The sequence below is a fragment of the Scyliorhinus canicula genome, chromosome 6, assembly GCF_902713615.1.
Source record: "Scyliorhinus canicula chromosome 6, sScyCan1.1, whole genome shotgun sequence".
Taxonomy (NCBI): domain Eukaryota; kingdom Metazoa; phylum Chordata; class Chondrichthyes; order Carcharhiniformes; family Scyliorhinidae; genus Scyliorhinus; species Scyliorhinus canicula.
The window spans coordinates 32,142,820-32,162,392 of NC_052151.1; the positions used below are offsets into that span (position 1 = coordinate 32,142,820).

At 44.5% G+C, this 19,573-nt stretch overlaps 1 protein-coding gene across 3 annotated transcripts in view; it reads left to right on the plus strand.

The window, feature by feature from the left end:
* Nucleotides 1-19,573, plus strand: part of nphp1 (nephronophthisis 1) — a 191,797-nt gene that overhangs the window by 23,020 nt on the left and 149,204 nt on the right. For all 3 annotated transcript variants that reach the window (XM_038799127.1, XM_038799128.1, XM_038799126.1), the window contains exons 5-6: nucleotides 9,053-9,239; nucleotides 12,080-12,181. In XM_038799127.1, the coding sequence (XP_038655055.1) occupies nucleotides 9,053-9,239; nucleotides 12,080-12,181 (289 nt within the window). The remainder of the gene's footprint in view (nucleotides 1-9,052; nucleotides 9,240-12,079; nucleotides 12,182-19,573) is intronic.

Consider the following 19,573-nt stretch of genomic DNA (forward strand, 5'->3'; position numbering starts at 1 on the left):
AGACCGCCCGCGGCGGCTCGTTCGGCTTGGGCTTCCTAGCCAGAATTCTGTGGGCCCCCTCCAACTCCAGGGGCCCCTGGAAGGACCCAGCCCCCATCAGCGAGTTTATCATAACAACCACATAGGCCGCCAGGTCCGACCCCTCCAGCCCCTCCGTGAGGCCCAGGATCCGTAGATTCTTCCTCCTCGACCAGTTGTCCAGCTCCTCGAACCGCTCCTGCCATCTTTTATGGAGCGCCTTGTGCATCTCTTCACCTTCCCCGCCACGGCCACGACCTCGTCCTCCCTTTCGGCGGCCTGCTGCTGCAGCTCCCGGATCGCAGCCCCCTGGGCTGTCTGGGTCTCCATCAGCTCCCTACTGGTTACTTTCAGGGACTCCAGCAGCTCCAACTTCAGCTCCTGGAAGCAGCGCAACAGAGTCGTCTGCTGCTCCTGGACCCACTTCCTCAGCTCCTCAAAGCTTTCGCCGGCCGCTATTTTGTTTTCCTGGCCCCGATTTTTCCTAGGTGTTTTTGTCGATTTTCTCACTGCTCCACTCCTGGTCCGGACCATGGGACAACTGGGGCGACTCCTGGCCTCTTCCCCCGTCGGGATTTGCCTCCTCAGCTCCGTTGGGGGCCCTTAAAAAAGCCCCGAAGTCCATTGATTGCGAGAGCCGCCGAATGTGCGGCTCAACTGCGCATTGCCGCCACCGGAAGTCCCAGGATGATTTGTTGATGGTGGAGTATAGTTCGTCAAGTGCTTTCATCACTTCCTCCGGGTGGGATGTGGACTGCTGTGATGAGTACAGAGGTGAATTCATGTGGGAGGTAGAAAGGGCGACAATTCATGGTCAGGTATTCTAGGTCTGGGGAGCAGTGGCATGCTAGGGGCACCACATCCGAGCGCCAGGAGGTGTTGTTGAGGAGGTAAACACCCCGCCCTTCGACTTGCCTGAGGTCATTGTGCGATCCATCCGGTGGATCGAGATGCCTTCGGGTTGGATGGCGCAGTCTGGTGTGGCTGGAGTGAGCCATGTCTCAGTGAAGCAGAGCACACAGCAGTATTTCACTTCTCTCTGGGAGGCAAGTCTCGCGTTGAGGTCATCCAGCTTGTTCTCAATCGCTTGGACGTTCGCCAGGAGCATGCTGGGGAGAGGAGTCTTGATACCGTGTAATTTAAGTTTATAGAATGTCAATTAGAATAGAAAGCAAAGTTCTTTTTAAAAAAAAAAAAAAATTCAAATTAAGGTGCAATTTAGTGTTGCCAATCCACCTAACCTGCACATAGAACATAGAACGATACAGCGCAGTACAGGCCCTTCGGCCCACGATGTTGCACCGACATGGGAAGTCAAAAACTAAAGGCCATCTTTGGGTTGTGGCAGTGAGACCCATGCTGGCGGGGAGAATGTGCAAACTCCACACGGGCAGGGATTGAACCGGGTCCTTGGGGCCGTGAGGCAGCAGTGCTAACCATTCCGCCACTCTGGGCAGCATTTATTATAAGTTGAACCGTGACCACAGTCGAGGGAGACAAAGTGATAGAAGACCAATTTAGGACTGTGAACAGGAACTATTTGCCTACTGAGTGTTTAATACCTGGAAGCTGTACAATTATTCAAGGGATAGTTTATTATTTGATGATGGGCTGAGTGTTTCTACCAAAGGATGAGGGATTGACTGTGATTTCACCAATGGAACTGTGCAGAAAGTACTGAAGCTGGATAACAAATGTTCCTTTATCCAAAGTTATTACTTGTGTATTCTGTTTGTTCCTAATTGGAACACGGTCACTTTAATAGGTGACTTATTGATGATGTCATTGGCTGTTTGCATGGGCAAATGGGTAGTCTGTTCTTAACAGGGTAGAATGGTGGCACAGTGGTTAGCATTGCTGCCTCACGCCGCCAGGGACCCGGTTCAATTCCGGCTTTGGGTGACTGTGTGGTTTGCATGTTCTCTCTGTGTCTGTGTGAGTTTCCTCTGTCCGTGATCAACGCGCGGAGTAGTCAGGACAGTGGGCTTTAATAGGATGCTCTTTCAGAGGGTCGGTGCAGACTTGCTGGGCTGTCTGACCTCTTACTACACTGTAGGGATTCTATGGTACAGCCTGTTGAGCAAACATCCTTTGTTTGTATCTTTGTTCCTCTGTGGTCTGCAAGCCTATCTTTTAAAAATACCACAAAGAAAACTGGCGACGAGGAGGCCGAACCACCGCCCGGGGAAAACTCTTGGGGAAGAAAAGAATATGTAGAAAAATCGTCAACCCGTGCGCAGACGTCCAAAAAGGTTCAAGAAGTTAAAAAGTTCACTACACCAAAACTGACAACTGAGGGATGCTAAATATCTGTAGCAGCCATCAAAGGAACCAAAATTTAAATGTAGATTTCAGAGGAAACAACGTCAAAAAGAAGCTTGCCCTGTGTTCTGCCCAGAATGATCTTGAATAGTACAGGGAGCACTGAGTAGCAAGAACCCTACAACAATAGTTTAGAGCTGGGGTGTTCCAAACTCGGAGGGAAACAGGCTGAGTTCAGGGGTACCTTGCTTGGGGGAAAAAAAAGAAGCATGGTTGTGCTCACAAATTTTGAGATACGCTTTTCTTGCGTAAACCCTTTCCATCGTTAAAATGGCCGGATTTTCCAGCAGCTTGGGACCGTATGATGAGCGCACAGAACGTTGAACACATGTAAGAAGGATTTGATTATTTTGTTCAAGCAGATATTGTCGTCCCAACTTCCCTGAGTAGAATGATAGGAGGGAGGTGGGGAGGAGAGAGACAGGGAGACCTTCAACCTCCTGTGAAATCTGGTGCAGCAGATTAAATCATGCTCAAAAACCTATAATGAAATTGTGGTGGTATTGCAGGGCCACTGTTCACCTATACTATTAACATCGCTGTGAGGTTCAGGTTCCATAAACTTAATCAACCAGAAGGTATTCTCACACGGTTCAAAGCTACTTAGAAGAAATTGTAGAAGTCAATATTTTTCCTGCTTCTGGACTGTGGTAGAAAGACTCAACAAAGTTAGTTTTGACAAAATAAGGAGTCTTTATTTACAAAAAGACTGCATGCAGTATTGGCTGCAACTTGAGTTCAGAGAGCAGTTGGTACCCACTGCTTATTCCTCCTCAAGTCTGCGCTTACACAGAGAATCAGTTCAATATTTATACATTATCATTATCAAGATTGTGTGACTACAACTTAGTCAGGAATTCGATCAGAGGTGGAAATATAAGCAATGTCCTAAAACATGGCACAACCTGCTGACCTCCTAGGACTCTTTGTCTCATCACTCATACCATTATGGACAGCACGGTAGCATGGTGGTTAGCATAAATGCTTCACAGCTCCAGGGTCCCAGGTTCGATTCCCGGCTGGGTCACTGTCTGTGCAGAGTCTGCACATCCTCCCCGTGTGTGCGTGGGTTTCCTCCGGGTGCTCCGGTTTCCTCCCACAGTCCAAAGATGTGCGGGTTAGGTGGATTGGCCATGCTAAATTGCCCGTAGTGTCCTAAAAAAAAAGTAAGGTTAGGGGGGGGGGGGGGGGGGGGGGGGGGGTGTTGGGTTACGGGTATAGGGTGGATACGTGGGTTTGAGTAGGGTGATCATTGCTCAGCACAACATCGAGGGCCGAAGGGCCTGTTCTGTGCTGTACTGTTCTAAATCTAAATGATCTTGTCCTTTGATAGAACATTAAAAGGTTGGTTACTCCTTCTTCCCTGACCTTATCTTGTCTTACTCATACAGCCCTGGGTCATGATGAGTTAACCTTATCAGAATTTACAGAGGTCAGGCATTTTGGAATAGCTTGACCTTCTCTGATCTTATTCATGCTTTAGGTTATGCGGAGTCAGCCTTTCTTACATTGTACCAAGTAGTTGACCGATTTTCCCATCATGCTATTACTTAATTCGTACAACTTCACAAAATTAGCTGAATACTGTGAATTTGGAAATGTCTTGAACGACATTAGAAACAGACTAGTGTGTGGGTTAACAAGTGAAGGTATCTGAAAAAGACCGTTAACAGAAAGCAACTTAAACTTAAAGAAGGCTTTAGAAGGCGCGCCTCTATGGAATTAGCCGCTAAGGAAGCCCAATAGTAATTTTGAAAACCAAAATCCATAAAATATCAGCTGAGACCCAAACACAGACACTGCTTCGAAACTGCCACTAATGTGCAAAAACTGAGCACACAGCAGCAGCCAGTTGGTGCAAAGATGCAAAATGCAAGAATTACGGTCAAAAGATGCATATCCAATGTTTATGGTGTGGAAAGAAACAGCGAGTTCCAAAGAAGAAAAATAAAGAGCAAGAACCAAGTTTATCAAATGGAAAGATCCACGTGATACAAAAAGGTTGAGAAAAAGGACCAGAGTCACAGTCAGATGCTGAACTGTCATCGAACGTACTGGTCATTGCGGGTGCAATATACCGTTACTGGGTCTCTCTTTTTCTAGATGGACAACTGAAAACGGAGGGCGACACTGGTGTAGCCATTTCATTGGTACTAGAAACTGTTTACCAAGAAAAACTACGACAGGCGATTAATACTGATAATATATACCAGTGAAGTAGTCCCATTTGAGGGGCCGTATTGATGTAAATATGCCGCTAAATGGACAGATCGCAGACTATTCCCTGCATGTCGTTTAGGGTAACTATCCAGCTCGACAATGGGGAGAACCTGGCTGGAAAGAATCCAGCTAAATTGGGCCGAGATTAATCTCATGTCAAAGTCCTACTGAAGATTTTAAAGAAACATGCCATGTGGAGAGCTGGGAAGCATGAAAGATCTCCGTTAAGCTAAAAATTAAGGTTGAAAGCCAGGGTACCCGTGATGAAGAAAGATGGTTCAGCACGCATATATCATGATGTCAGTCTGGCACTGTGTGCAGAGCAGCCACCCTCTGCCTTTTAATTGATTATTTATTTTCTGGGTTGGTTGGAGGTCAGCATTTCAGTAAAGTTGACGTTAGTCATGCTTGTCTCCAGTTAAATGTGGACCCTGATTCACAACAATATTTGACAATTGTGACGCACAAAGGGCTATTCAGATACAAAAGACTTCCATTTGGCATCATGTTCCCCCCTGCGCTGGATCAAATTTTAAGTGGACTAGGAGTCTAGTGCGACTTTGATGATATCTTAAATTACTGGAAAGAACAAAGAAGAGCATCTTCAAAGTTTAGATGCTACAGCCCAGAAACTAGAAAATTACGGACTAAGAGTACGGAAGGATAAATGTGAATTATTCAGATCTTCTATTGAATACTTGGGGCATGTTATAGATGCAAAGAGATTGTACAAATCGTCTTCAGAAGCCAAAACTGAGGCACCTGCACCTCAAAACGTAAATCATCTTTGATCGCTTTTGTGCTTATTAAACTATTATGGAAGGTTTGTTCCTAATTAACAACTATTCTCAAGCTTTTACACAACTTATTGTGTGAAAACAGGAAATGGAAATGAGTGGATCTGTGTGAGAAGGCCTTCGTACAAACTAAAGAGGCATTACTTAAGTCATACGTCCTGACACACTTTGATCCAAAGTTACCATTGCAACTGGATTGCAATGCATCACCTTATGGGGTGGGAACAGTGGTTTCTCACACAATGCCCAATGAAGAGAAGCTAATATGGATTTGCATTAAGATCATTGAACAAAGCGGAAATGAACTCTGCACAGATAGAGAAGGAAAGTCTAGGCATCATTTTGGAATCAAATGTTTTTGCCAATACCCATGTGGACTAACAGATCATCGACCACTGATGTCGATACTTGGGCCACAACCAGTATTCCATGTCTAGCAGAGAGCTGGATGTAGAGATGGACATTGCTGTTGTCAGAACATGCGTGCACAATAAAATATTGTCAGTCAAATCTTGGAAATGCTGAAGGACTCTCTAGATCACCTTTACCTAACGAGTCATCAGTGAATAGTTCAAGTGGCATACATGTTGAAGAAGTCAGTAACCCTTCTGTAACCGCAGGACAAGTTAAGAATTATACCAGAAATAATCCACTGCTGTCAGAAGTTATGAACATGGTACTTTGTGGCACGACAGTAGGAGCAAACCTGGAGTGTAACCAAATGTTACTGGTAGACTCAAACTATCTGTACAGGCTGGTTGTCTCCTCTGGGCAGTGAGTCATCATTCCGCCACTGTTAAGGAAACATGCCCTAATCCAAATTCATGAAGGTCATTGTGGGATAGTAAGGATGAAGGAAACAGCCAGAAGCTATTTTTGGTGGTTAAGGTTCGATAGTGAAATATAGGAGAAAGCGAGCATGTGTTGAGCTTGTGCAAAAATTTGTAACCTGCCACCACTAGTGCCATTAAATCCATGGGAATGGCCAGAAGGGTAAGAATCATAGATTTTCATAGAATTTACAGCGCAGAAGGAGGCCATTTGGCCCATCGAGTCTGCCCTGGCCCTTGAAAAGAGCACCCTACTCAAGCTCACAGCTCCACCCGATCCCCGTAACCCAGTAACCCCACCTAACCTTTTTTGGGCAATTTATCATGGCCAATCCACCTAACCTGTATATCTTTGGCCTGTGGGAGGAAACTGGAGCACCTGGAGGAAACCCACGCACACACGGGAAGAATGTGCAGACTCCACACAGACAGTGACCCCAGCCGGGAATCGAACCTGGGACCCTGAAGCTGTGAAGCAACTGTGCTAACCGCTGTGCTGCCGTGCTGCCCTTAAACGGGCAAGAGTCCATATTGATCATGAAGGACCATTCGAAGGGCTATATTTTTCATTGCGGTAGATGCACAATCGAAATGGCCTGAAGTCATCATTGTAAAGACTATGCCACCGTGCTGCCCGGAGCCACAGTTCATCTCATAAGAATTCACAAATTATCTAAAGGAGAACAGAATCCAACACCAATCCACTTCTCATCATCCTGCTACAAATGGGCTGGCTGAAAGGTTACTCCTGAGAAAGGATCATTGACTAGACAATTGAGCCAATACCTGACGACATACAGGAATACAACATATTTGACAACCCAAAGCTCGCTGGCATTACTCATGGTAAAACGTCAGATACGCACAGCGTTTGATCTGCTGAAGCTGCCAAAGACTAGAGAAATTATTGAGAGGAATCAGCAAAGTCAGAACAGTGTTAAACACCGTGCTTTTCACAAAGTATTGGCAAGGAACTTTACCACCTGGAAGAAGTGGTTACCTGCCATCACCTTAGCACAGCCAGGACAGGTATCCTACACTGTTTAAACTCGGGATAATGGAGTTTGGAGAACATACACTGATCAACTTGAACTCGTTTTCAGAGACCGGGTCAACCAAGAATCTGCAACAAACTGTACCAAGTGAAGACCTAGACATTCCTGAGAACCTGACAACACCAGAAACAACTGTGGAAGACAGTACCCCAAACACAGAGTCAACCTGTGAACATGACATCCACTCCGGTTGAGGCAATTCTGTCCACACTGATCCAAATCACCAGAGGTTGCAGTCAACACAATGAAGCTGATGCCTGAGGTTCGCCGACTACCACAGAGAAATCAATGTCCTCTGAAACATCTAATTTATTAACTTATGTTTATTAATTGTTCATATTAAATTTTTGATAAAATTTTATGTTGTGTTTCATTGCAGTAACCTCTCATGTAATGGGGAGGAGGAAACTGTTGCGTATTCATGTTTGTTCCTAGTTGGAATAAGGTCACTGAGTTCAATCACATGATGACATCCTCGGCCCTTTGCACGGGCAATCTATCCTTACAGCCTATTGAGTAAACACCTTTCCAATAACGCTCTTGTTTGTTTGTCACTTCATGTTCTGCAAACCTAATTCGATCTCCATCTCAACTCTTGCTTTCTCTGCTTAGAGTTTACTGCATCTTAAATTTCACCCTCCATATACCCATACTGTGAAAAGCCCCTAGTCGCCACATTCCGGCGCCTGTTCTGGGAGGTTGGTACGGGAATGTGGCGACTAGGGGCTTTTCACAGTAACTTCATTTGAAGCCTACTTGTGACAATAAGCGATTTTCATTTCATTTTTTTATCATTTTGAAGAAAATTGGAATGTACAGCCTGAATTTGGTGGAGGTTTTCAAAGGGAGTTGATTAAGTACCTGCAGGAAAAACAATTGCAGGGTTACAGTAAGGGCAGTAGAAGTAGTATTAAATTGCTCCTGCGGAGAGCTGCACAGGTTTAACAGGTGACGGGAATTAGACACAGGTCCTCTGTGGTTTATTTGGTGACAAGATTTAGACATTGAGGCAGTCTGTATAATTCTTGACACTGAGAAACCAGAGCCACAATCGCGTGCTGGGGGCAGTAAAAAAAAGAACCACAAAGATGATCTGCAGACTGGTGTTTGAATTTTGTGGAAAAACTGGAAAGGGGCAGTTCAAAAAGTGATGGGGAAAGATTAATTCTGCATCTCAGAATGTGGTGGTATAATTTAAGATGTGTTATATTCTTGCACTATTGAACCATGGGCTCTGTTTGCTTGAGACTTGCAGCAAAACCCAAATCAAGAATGAAATAACTAGGCAAGTATTTTAGATTGATCTATAGGCTCCAGGAGTCCGTGCAGAAGCATTTTTCCAGGAACACTTAGTAAAATCGCTTACTTAAAAGCACCAATTATTGATCTGCTTTCAAGCATCAGCAACAATTATATAATGTATTGGTATGCGCAATAAAGCTATGGCTAAGTTTTGAATTGGAGCTTGATTTGTTTTTTTTAAAATTTAGAATACACAATTCATTTTTATCAATTAAGGGGCAATTTAGCACGGCCACCTACCTTGCACATCTTTTGGGTTGTGGGGGCGAAACCCACGCAAACATTGGGTGAATGTGCAAACTCCACACACAGTGACCCAGAGCCGGGATCGAACAAGGGACCTCGGTGCCGTGAGGCCGTAGTGCTAGCCACTGCACCAGCTTGCTGCCCTGGAGCCTGATTTGTGGTTGTGTACGTCTACTAATAACTAATACAAGAGAGTCATTACTGTTATAATGCTAATAGCTTTATTAATTTAGAAATAACTATTGTAATTTATTTTTGCTAGGACGACACAGAGCCAGACTAATGTTGTGAAACAGGGAAAAATGGGAAGTGTTAAAGATGGTGATGAAGAAGAGAATGAGGACGATGATGAGGATGATGGGGAAGAATCTGATGAACAAGATAATATTCAACTGTTCATTACAATCAGTGGCTTTGTAGCTCAGGAGGAAAGTGATCTGGCGTTTAAGGTAACCCAATTTCATTAAAATAGTGCAGTATTGTATGACTTGTATTTATTTGTCGGTATTGTAAAACATGGGAAAACCTTATTGGTTGGAGCTGCCTGTCCCTATTCAGTAAAGAATCCCACAGTTAATAAAAAGGACTGTTGAACTGAAAATGACCATGATACAAATCTTAAAAGTGTCATTACGCCTCCACATGAGATGGACGGACAGTTAAAGAGCCTTGCCTCTGTGGTGATTGTGTATCAGTGTAGATGCAATACAACTGAGCAAGCACTAGAAGGAGCATGGGAGAGCTATAAATACAGAGGGACAGGAAGTGAGGACACTTCACCGAAGGGGGACTTGGCAGCAGGGCAGGCAGGCAGCATTGAGGTAGCTATAAGTTAAGCTCTGAAGACAGAACAAATTCACAATAAAGCATCTTCTCCAACTTTGAGACTATGAGCTTTATTAAGACACAAGGAACAACACAGCCTCCAGAGACTCGGTCATGTGTTTTACTAATTAACTGGTTCTAAAGAATTAAAATGAACTTTAGCAACTGTGATAATTCAAAAGTTTGCTGCAGGCAGCACTGAGGGATAAATTTAATGTGTTCCGCAATACCTGAAACAGAACGGTTAGTTACAGTTAGCTGAACTTTATCCTAAAAAAAGGGCCTATTTGGATTGAAGGTGAGTGGGGAGGAGGTTGGAGGTGGAATGGGTAGTTAGAGTGTCAAAAATCTGTTTTGCGACTCAAAATCCAGGTCCAACCTGCTCATTTCCCACTTTAACTAAGGCCAGACTTTGCAATCTAATCCAAAGAGGCTAGTTGAAACTTTAAGTATGATAATGAAACAGTGGAGAATATTCCATCACTTGCCTATTTGGAGATTAAAACAAATTACTGTGGATGCTGGAATTTGAAACAAAAACGGAAAATACTGGACAATCTGAGCAGGTCTGACAGCATCTGTGGAGAGAGAAGGGAGCTAACCTTTCAACTCTGGATAACTCTTTGCCAAAGCTTTTCTTTGACTCTTCTATGGAGAGTCAAGAAGTGAGTTACTCTCCCCAGAATTTTCAGCTTGTGACCTGCTCTTGTATCCACAGTGTTTATGTGGCTAGTCCAATTAAAGTTATGGTCAATGGTAGCCCCTGGAATGTTGACGGTAGGGGATTTAGTGATAGAAATGATGTTGAGTGTCAAAGGGAGAGTGGTCAGATTCCCTCTTGTTGGAGATGGTCATTATCTGGCACTTGTATGGTGTGAATGTTACGAACCAATTATTAGCACAATGTTCCGGCCTTGCTTCATGCATGAATGGACTGCTGCACTATCAAAGGAGTTCCAAATTGGTCTGAACACTGTAATCATTAGCAAACCAAGCACTTCTGACCTACTGATAGCGGAAAGGTCTTTGAAGCAACTGAAGATGACTAGCGCTTTGACACAGCCCTGAGGAACTCTTTCAGCAATGTCTTTGGCCTGAGATCATTGCTGCCAATAATCACAGTCCTTGAGGGTCTCCCAGTTCCTCTGAGGAACCATGGTGTTTTTACACCTGACTATCTGCAGCACTAATTCCTCCAGCATACATCTGTCAGTCTGAACCTCTGTGTGCCTGGGTTTTAACTTGGTAAGAATAAGGGTCAGCATGGTGGCACAGTGGGTTAGCCCTGCAGCCTCATGGCGCCGAGGTCCCATATTTGATCCCGGCTCTGGGTCACTGTCCGTGTGGAGTTTCCACATTCTCCCAGTGTTTGCGTGGGTTTCACCCCCACAACCTAAAGATGTGCAGGCTAGGTGGATTGGCCACACTAAATTGCCCCTTAATTGGAAAAAATGAATTCGGTACACTAAATTAATTTTTTTTTAATTTGGTAAGAGTTTCCATTACAGCAATCTTTTCCTCTCATCTTCTATTGTCGTAAGAAAAAGTTTTCTGCCTGTACCACATGGTGTCTCACAAGGTTGAAGATGCCTTTGGTGTCTGCAGATTCAGCTGTCAGCAATTGAAAGAGGAGACCATCATTGGACGCATGGTCAAGGTAGAATTTTGTGTTTTATCCACCTCGTCTGAGAACCGAGGTGGGCCTTCCAACCAGCCCGTCTTAACACTTGCCTGTCCCCATGCCACCAATGCTCTGCTTCCAGGGTTGGTGGGCCCAACTCCATCCCGCACCCACATCCATCCCCCCCACCCCAAACTCTAGAACAAAAATTGTGTCTATGTTACTGAGACGTGTGCAATTAGTTGGGAAATATTTTGACTCGAGCATCCTGCCTCAGTAACCAAAATTCGGCACAGAAACAGACCTGGCTTCTGTTACCCACCTTGTGCCAAAAGTCCAGCCCCTGTTGTCAAGAGTTCTGATTAGATGTCTGTTCCCAAATGTACAATGTCTTCACTGTGTTCAGTAACGGTCTAATGAAATTATCGAAACAAAGACCATTTTGGTGAGCCAACTAAAAGACTTTAAAAAACCCAAAAGGATGTGAAGGGATATGAAAGTATGTCAAGTTATGAAATAGGAAAGAAAAGATGTTCTAAAATGGAGGAAAATGAAGCGGAAGACTACAGGAAATGGGGACAAGAAAGTGACTTCACTTTCAACTTTGACCATTTATTTAAAGAGTCTTGCACTAAATTTGAAAATCATTAACACATCCAATATTGAATCGAAAGAAGTTCAAGCAAGTCTTAAAATGGGACACTCATGGAATGTTATCTCTGCAGATACAGTAAAACAACTTCAATCAAATGAAATAACACTAATGCAATTTAAATTACCACCCAAATTAATTTCTCATTATATAATTCAATTTATTATTTTTTCTTTTTTTTAATGGTGCAGAAAGGTGAAGTTTTAAGAATTCTTAATAAAAGGTTTGATGGTTGGTGGCTTGGAGAAAATGCTCATGGAAAAAAAGGTTTGGTCCCCAAAACCTACTTACAGGTAAGCAGTCTTACTATTGAGACCTGTACCATGTTTGTGGTCTCTAGAGCAGTGATTTTATAGAATAGTGATTTATAGAATACAGCTTTCCCCCAAAAAATCATTTGGGCCAAAGTTTCCTGGTGATGATAGCGGTCTTCTACTAGGCCAAGATTTGGATTTATTGTCAGTGCAGTGAAAAGTAGTGTTCGGCGTCCAGTCCAGACAGATTGTTCCATACATGAAAAACATAGGACATACAAGAAATACACTATGTAGATACATAGAGGAAGAAGGAGGCCTATGTGAAGATGAGGCGTGAAGTTTCAGTTGGGGCGCTTGATAGTTGCAAGGAAGGATCTAAAGAGAGAGCTAAGACGAGCAAGGAGGGGACATGAGAAGTCTTTGGCAGGTAGAATCAAGGAAAACCCAAAAGCTTTCTATAGGTATGTCAGGAATAAAAGAATGACTAGGGTAAGAGTAGGGCCAGTCAAGGACAGTGGTGGGAAGTTGTGTGTGGATAGTCCCCATCTCACAAATATGACACAGTGTATGGAAAGGCTCAGTAAACCAAGGTCCACCACACTAAGAAAACAAAAAGGGACAGTCAATAGGGAATTAAAGGTGCTATATTTAAATGCCCGCAGTGTACGGAACAAGGTAGATGAGCTTGTGGCCCAGATTGTGACTGGCAGGTATGATGTGGTAGGCATCACAGAGACGTGGTTGCAGGGGGTTCAGGACTGGCAGTTAAACATCCAGGGATTTACAACCTATCGAAAAGACAGAGAGGTTGGTAGAGGGGGTGGGGTTGCCTTGTTAATTAGAAATGAAATTAAATCAATAGCACTAACCGACATAGGGTCAGACGATGTGGAGTCTGTGTGGGTAGAGTTGAGGAACCACAAAGGCAAAAAAACCATAATGGGAGTTATGTACAGGCCTCCTGACAGTGGTCAGGACCAGGGGCACAAAATGCACCACGAAATAGAAAGGGCATGTCAGAAAGGCAAGGTCACAGTGATCATGGGGGACTTCAATATGCAGGTGGACTGGGTAAATAATGTTGCCAGTAGACCCAAAGAAAGGGAATTCATTGAATGTTTACAGGATGGCTTTTTGGAACAGCCTGTGATGGAGCCCACGAGGGAACAGGCTATTCTGGACTTAGTGTTATGTAATGAGCCAGAATTGATAAAAGATCTTAACGTAAGGGAACACTTAGGAAGCAGTGATCATAATATGGTAGAATTCAGTCTGCAATTTGAAAGAAAGAAGGTAGAATCAGATGTAAAGGTTTTACAGTTAAATAAAGGTAATTACAGGCGCATGAGGGAGAAACTGACGAAAATCGACTGGAAGCAGAGCCTAGTGGGAAAGACAGTAGAACAGCAATGGCAGGAGTTTCTGGGAGTAATTGAGGACACAGTGCAGAGGTTCATCCCAAAGAAAAGAAAGGTTATCAGAGGGAGGATTAGGCAGCCATGGCTGACAAAGGAAGTCAGGGAATGCATCAAGGCAAAAGAGAGAGCCTATAATGTGGCAAAGAGTAGTGGGAAGTCAGAAGATTGGGAAGGCTACAAAAACAAACAGAGGATAACAAAGAGAGAAATAAGGAAGGAGAGGATCAAATATGAAGGTAGGCTAGCCAGTAACATTAGGAATGATAGTAAAAGTTTCTTTAATACATTAAAAACAAACGGGAGGCAAAAGTAGACATTGGGCCGCTCCAAAATGACGCTGGTAATCTAGTGATGGGAGACAAGGAAATAGCTGAGGAACTTAATAAGTACTTTGCGTCAGTCTTCACAGTAGAAGACATGAGTAATATCCCAACAATTCAGGAAAGTCAGGGGGCAGAGTTGAATATGGTTGCCATCACAAAGGAGAAGGTGCTAGAGAAACTAAAAGGTCTGAAATTGATAAATCTCCGGGCCCAGATGGGCTACATCCTAGAGTTCTAAAGGAGATAGCTGAAGAAATAGTGGAGGCGTTAGTTATGATCTTTCAAAAGTCACTGGAATCAGGGAAAGTCCCAGAGGATTGGAAAATCGCTGTTGTAACCCCCCTGTTCAAGAAGGGAACAAGAAAAAAGATGGAAAATTATAGGCCAATTAGCCTAACCTCGGTTGTTGGCAAAATTCTAGAATCCATCGTTAAGGATGAGATTTCTAAATTCTTGGAAGTGCAGGGTCGGATTACGACAAGTCAGCATGGATTTAGTAAAGGGAGGTCGTGCCTGACAAACCTGTTAGAGTTCTTTGAAGAGATAACAAATAGGTTAGACCAAGGAGAGCCAATGGATGTTATCTATCTTGACTTCCAAAAGGCCTTTGACAAGGTGCCTCACGGGAGACTGCTGAGTAAAATAAGGGCCCATGGTATTCGAGGCAAGGTACTAACATGGATTGACGATTGGCTGTCAGACAGAAGGCAGAGAGTTGGGATAAAAGGTTCTTTTTCGGAATGGCAACCGGTGACAAGTGGTGTCCCGCAGGGTTCAGTGTTGGGGTCACAGCTGTTCTCTTTATATATTAACGATCTAGATGACGGGACTGGGGGCATTCAGGCCAAGTTTGCCGATGATACAAAGATAGGTGGAGGGGCAGGTAGTATTGAGGAGGTGGGGAGGCTGCAGAAAGATTTAGACAGTTTAGGAGAATGGTCCAAGAAGTGGCTGATGAAATTCAACGTGGGCAAGTGCGAGGTCTTGCACTTTGGAAAAAAGAATAGAGGCATGGACTATTTTCTAAACGGTGACAAAATTCATAATGCTAAAGTGCAAAGGGACTTGGGAGTCCTAGTCTAGGATTCTCTAAAGGTAAACATGCAGGTTGAGTCCGTAATTAAGAAAGCAAATGTAATGTTGTCATTTATCTCAAGAGGCTTGGAATATAAAAGCAGGGATGTACTTCTGAGGCTTTATAAAGCACTAGTTAGGCCCCATTTAGAATACTGTGAGCAATTTTGGGCCCCATACCTCAGGAAGGACATACTGGCACTGGAGCGGGTCCAGCGGAGATTCACACGGATGATCCCAGGAATGGTAGGCCTAACATACGATGAACGTCTGAGGATCGTGGGATTATATTCATTGGAGTTTAGGAGGTTGAGGGGAGATCTAATAGAAACGTACAAGATAATGAATGGCTTGGATAGGATGGACGTAGGGAAGTTGTTTCCATTAGCAGGGGAGACTAGGACGCGGGGGCACAGCCTTAGAATAAAAGGGAGTCACTTTAGAACAGAGATGAGGAGAAATTTCTTCAGCCAGAGAGTGGTAGGTCTGTGGAATTCATTGCCACAGAGGGCGGTGGAGGCCGGGACATTGAGTGTCTTTAAGACAGAAATTGATAAATTCTTGATTTCTCGAGGAATTAAGGGCTATGGGGAGAGAGCGGGTAAATGGAGTTGAAATCAACCATGATTGAATGGTGGAGTGGACTCGATGGGCCGAATGGCCTTACTTCCACTCCTATGTCTTATGGTCTTATAAGCGAGATACTAAATGAATACTTTTCGTCAGTATTCACTCAGGAAAAAGATAATATTGTGGAGGAGAATGCTGAGACCCAGGCTATTGGAATAGATGGCATTGAGGTGCGTAGGGAAGAAGTGTTGGCAATTCTGGACAAGGTGAAAATAGATAAGTCCCCGGGGCCTGATGGGATTTATCCTAGGATTCTCTGGGAAGCCAGGGAAGAGATTGCTGAGCCTTTGGCTTTGATTTTTAGGTCATCATTGGCTACAGGAATAGTGCCAGAGGACTGGAGGATAGCAAATGTGGTCCCTTTGTTCAAGAAGGGGAGTAGAGATAACCCCAGTAACTATAGGCCGGTGAGCCTAACGTCTGTGGTGGGTAAAGTCTTGGAGAGGATTATAAAAGATATGATTTATAATCATCTAGATAGGAATAATATGATTAGGGATAGTCAGCATGGTTTTGTGAAGGGTAGGTCATGCCTCACAAACCTTATCGAGTTCTTTGAGAAGGTGACTGAACAAGTAGACAAGGGTAGAGCAGTTGATGTGGTGTATATGGATTTCAGTAAAGCGTTTGATAAGGTTCCCCACGGTCGGCTATTGCAGAACATACGGATGCTGGGAATTGAGGGTGATTTAGAGATGTGGATCAGAAATTGGCTAGTTGAAAGAAGACAGAGTGGTAGTTGATGGGAAATGTTCAGAATGGAGTTCAGTTACGAGTGGGTACCACAAGGATCTGTTCTGGGGCCGTTGCTGTTTGTCATTTTTATAAATGACCTAGAGGAGGGTGCAGAAGGATGGGTGAGTAAATTTGCAGACGACACTAAAGTCGGTGGAGTTGTAGACAGTGCGGAAGGATGTTGCAGGTTACAGAGGGACATAGATAAGCTGCAGAGCTGGGCTGAGAGGTGGCAAATGGAGTTTAATGTGGAGAAGTGTGAGGTGATTCACTTTGGAAAGAATAACAGGAATGCGGAATATTTGGCTAATGGTAAAATTCTTGGTAGTGTAGATGAGCAGAGGGATCTCGGTGTCCATGTACACAGATCCCTGAAAGTTGCCACCCAGGTTGATAGGGTTGTGAAGAAGGCCTATGGTGTGTTGGCCTTTATTGGTAGAGGGATTGAGTTCCGGAGCCATGAGGTCATGTTGCAGTTGTACAAAACTCTAGTACGGCCGCATTTGGAGTATTGCGTACAGTTCTGGTCGCCTCATTATAGGAAGGACGTGGAAGCTTTGGAACGGGTGCAGAGGAGATTTACCAGGATGTTGCCTGGTATGGAGGGAAAATCTTATGAGGAAAGGCTGATGGACTTGAGGTTGTTTTTGTTAGAGAGAAGAAGGTTAAGGGGTGACTTAATAGAGGCATACAAAATGATCGGACGGTTAGATAGGGTGGACAGCGAGAGCCTTCTCCCGCGGATGGAGGTGGCTAGCACGAGGGGACATAGCCTTAAATTGAGGGGTAATAGATATAGGACAGAGGTCAGAGGTGGGTTTTTTACGCAAAGAGTGATGAGGCCGTGGAATGCCCTACCTGCAACAGTAGTGAACTCGCCAACATTGAGGGCATTTAAAAGTTTATTGGATAAGCATATGAATGATAATGGCATAGTGTAGGTTAGATGGCCTTTAGTATTTTTTCCATGTCGGTGCAACATCGAGGGCCGAAGGGCCCATACTGCACTGTATCGTTCTATAGACATAGACATGGGGTGAAGCATATGGAGTGTAGTGCTACTCAGTCGGGAAGATGCATGGAGAGATCAGTTCAGTCCGTAAGAGGTCATTCAGGAGTCTGGTAACAGCGGGGAAATAGCTGCTTTTGAATATGTTCGTGCATGTTCTCAGACTTTTGTACCTCCTGCCCGATAGAAGAGAGAATTATCCGGGTGAGCGGGGTCTTTGATTATGCTGCCCGCTTTCCCAAGGAAGTGGGAGATGTAGACAGAGTCAATGGATGGGAGGGCGGTTCGCGTAACGACTGGGCTGTGTTCACGACTCTGTGGTTTCTTACGGTCTTGGTACCAGTAATTGCCAAGCCAAGCTGTAATGCTTTCTATGGTACATCTGTAAAAATCGGTAAGTGTCAATGTGGATATGACAAATTTCCTTAGTGTCCTGAGAAAGTATAGGCGTTGTTGTGCTTTCTTGGTTGTAGCGTCGATGTGGGTGGACCAGGACAGATTGTTGATGATGTGCACACCTAGGAATTTGAAGCTGTCCGCCATCTCCATCTCAGCACCATTGACAGGCAGATAGGGGTGTGTACGATACTTCGCTCCTTGAAATCAATAACCAGCTCCTTAGTTTTGTTGATATTGAGGCACCTGGGCTGTAATTTTGGAACCAAGCACTGAACCCAACACCCACCATTTTCACTGGGGATGGATGAGAGTGGGGTAATGGGGGCAGGTTGCATTTTGGGCATGTAGACGTGAAGCTGCCTTAAAACAGGTGCAATTTCTGCAGGTGGATGTGTAGAGCATGGCTTGCGGGCTTTAGACATTTGAGTAAAAGGCCTAATGGTGCTTGAGTAAATTTGAGTGGTCGGTCACCTTATTTGGAGCGGTCGGGCTCCCTGTTTTGATCGGTAAGCTGCCCTTTTGTGGTTGTTAAAAGTGCACATGAAAATTCCTAATAAGTAGATAAGCTCATTGGGACTGTCAAGACATTTAAATCCCAAGCCCTTGAATTTTTAAAAAGCCTGCTATGGCTGTTTGCAATTTCATTGTGTCTTGACATAAATCTGGGGGTTATCATTTAACAGTTAATGCTATATGACTGATCCCACATCCTACTGTTATCACAGTGGAGAGCCCATAAATTTACAGTTTGATTGACAACTCCAAGTGGTTATAAAGGCTTTGATGTGGAGCTATGAATACAAATACTTGAGACTTCCGGTGTTGGCGATTTGCTGAGTAGTCGCACTAAAGGTGGCTCTCCCTTGGGAGATTCAACTTGGACCATTTTAGCTCGTAAATCAGACTCCAAAATAACAAAAAAAATCCCACGCTCACCCGAAACAAACAGCAAACCGAGGAGATGCCTGCAAATTGGCCAGGGTCTGGAAAAACAGCTAAAGTAAGAGCCCTGAGAAGAAGACCCAGACTCGGACATGTGGAGCGAGGTGGAGCAGAGAATGGTGGACCAAGCGGCTTCACCATTGCGAACTCTGACCCATTCACTGAGGGAACAGTGGATGGAGCTCCAATCAAATAGCTCCAAAAACACAGAACTCCATTAAGGAGGACTGGACCTCAAAGAGGGGCTGGAGAAGGTGAAGCAGAGACTGAAGACTCAGGGGGCGATGGTGCAGGACCTGGAGAGAACGTTCATTGACCAGAGCGATCGAATCAATGTGCTCGAGACAGCTGTTACAAGTTTGGTAACAACCCAGGGAACACGCGAGCGGAAGGTGCAGGATCTGGAGAACGGATCTCGCTGACAGAATGTAAGGATTGTCGAGCCACTTGAGGGCACGGAGGGCAGAACCCTAATGGAGTACGCTGCACAAATGCTCGGAAAGCTGGTCGGGGAAGAAAGCCTCTGCACTCCCCCAGTGATAGACCGGGCCAGCACGTCGCTCTGGCAAAGGCCCAAAGTCGGAAAACCACCGCAGGTGATCATAGCAAAGCTTCATAAATTCTAGGATGAATAAGGGATCCCTAAACGTGCGATAAGCCCATGGTCCTGCAGATGGGAGGAATATATGATCTACATCTATTAGGATATTGGGGCCGACCTGGGCAATAGCTAGGCTGAGTTTAATAGAGCCAAGGCGGCTTTATTCAAAAACAGGATGAGGTTGGGAATGTTGTACACAGCGAGACTTTGGCTAACATATGACACAAAGGAACATTATTTCAACACGCCACAGGATGAAAACCAGTTCATCCAGATGAAGGGCTGGAAAGATAACAA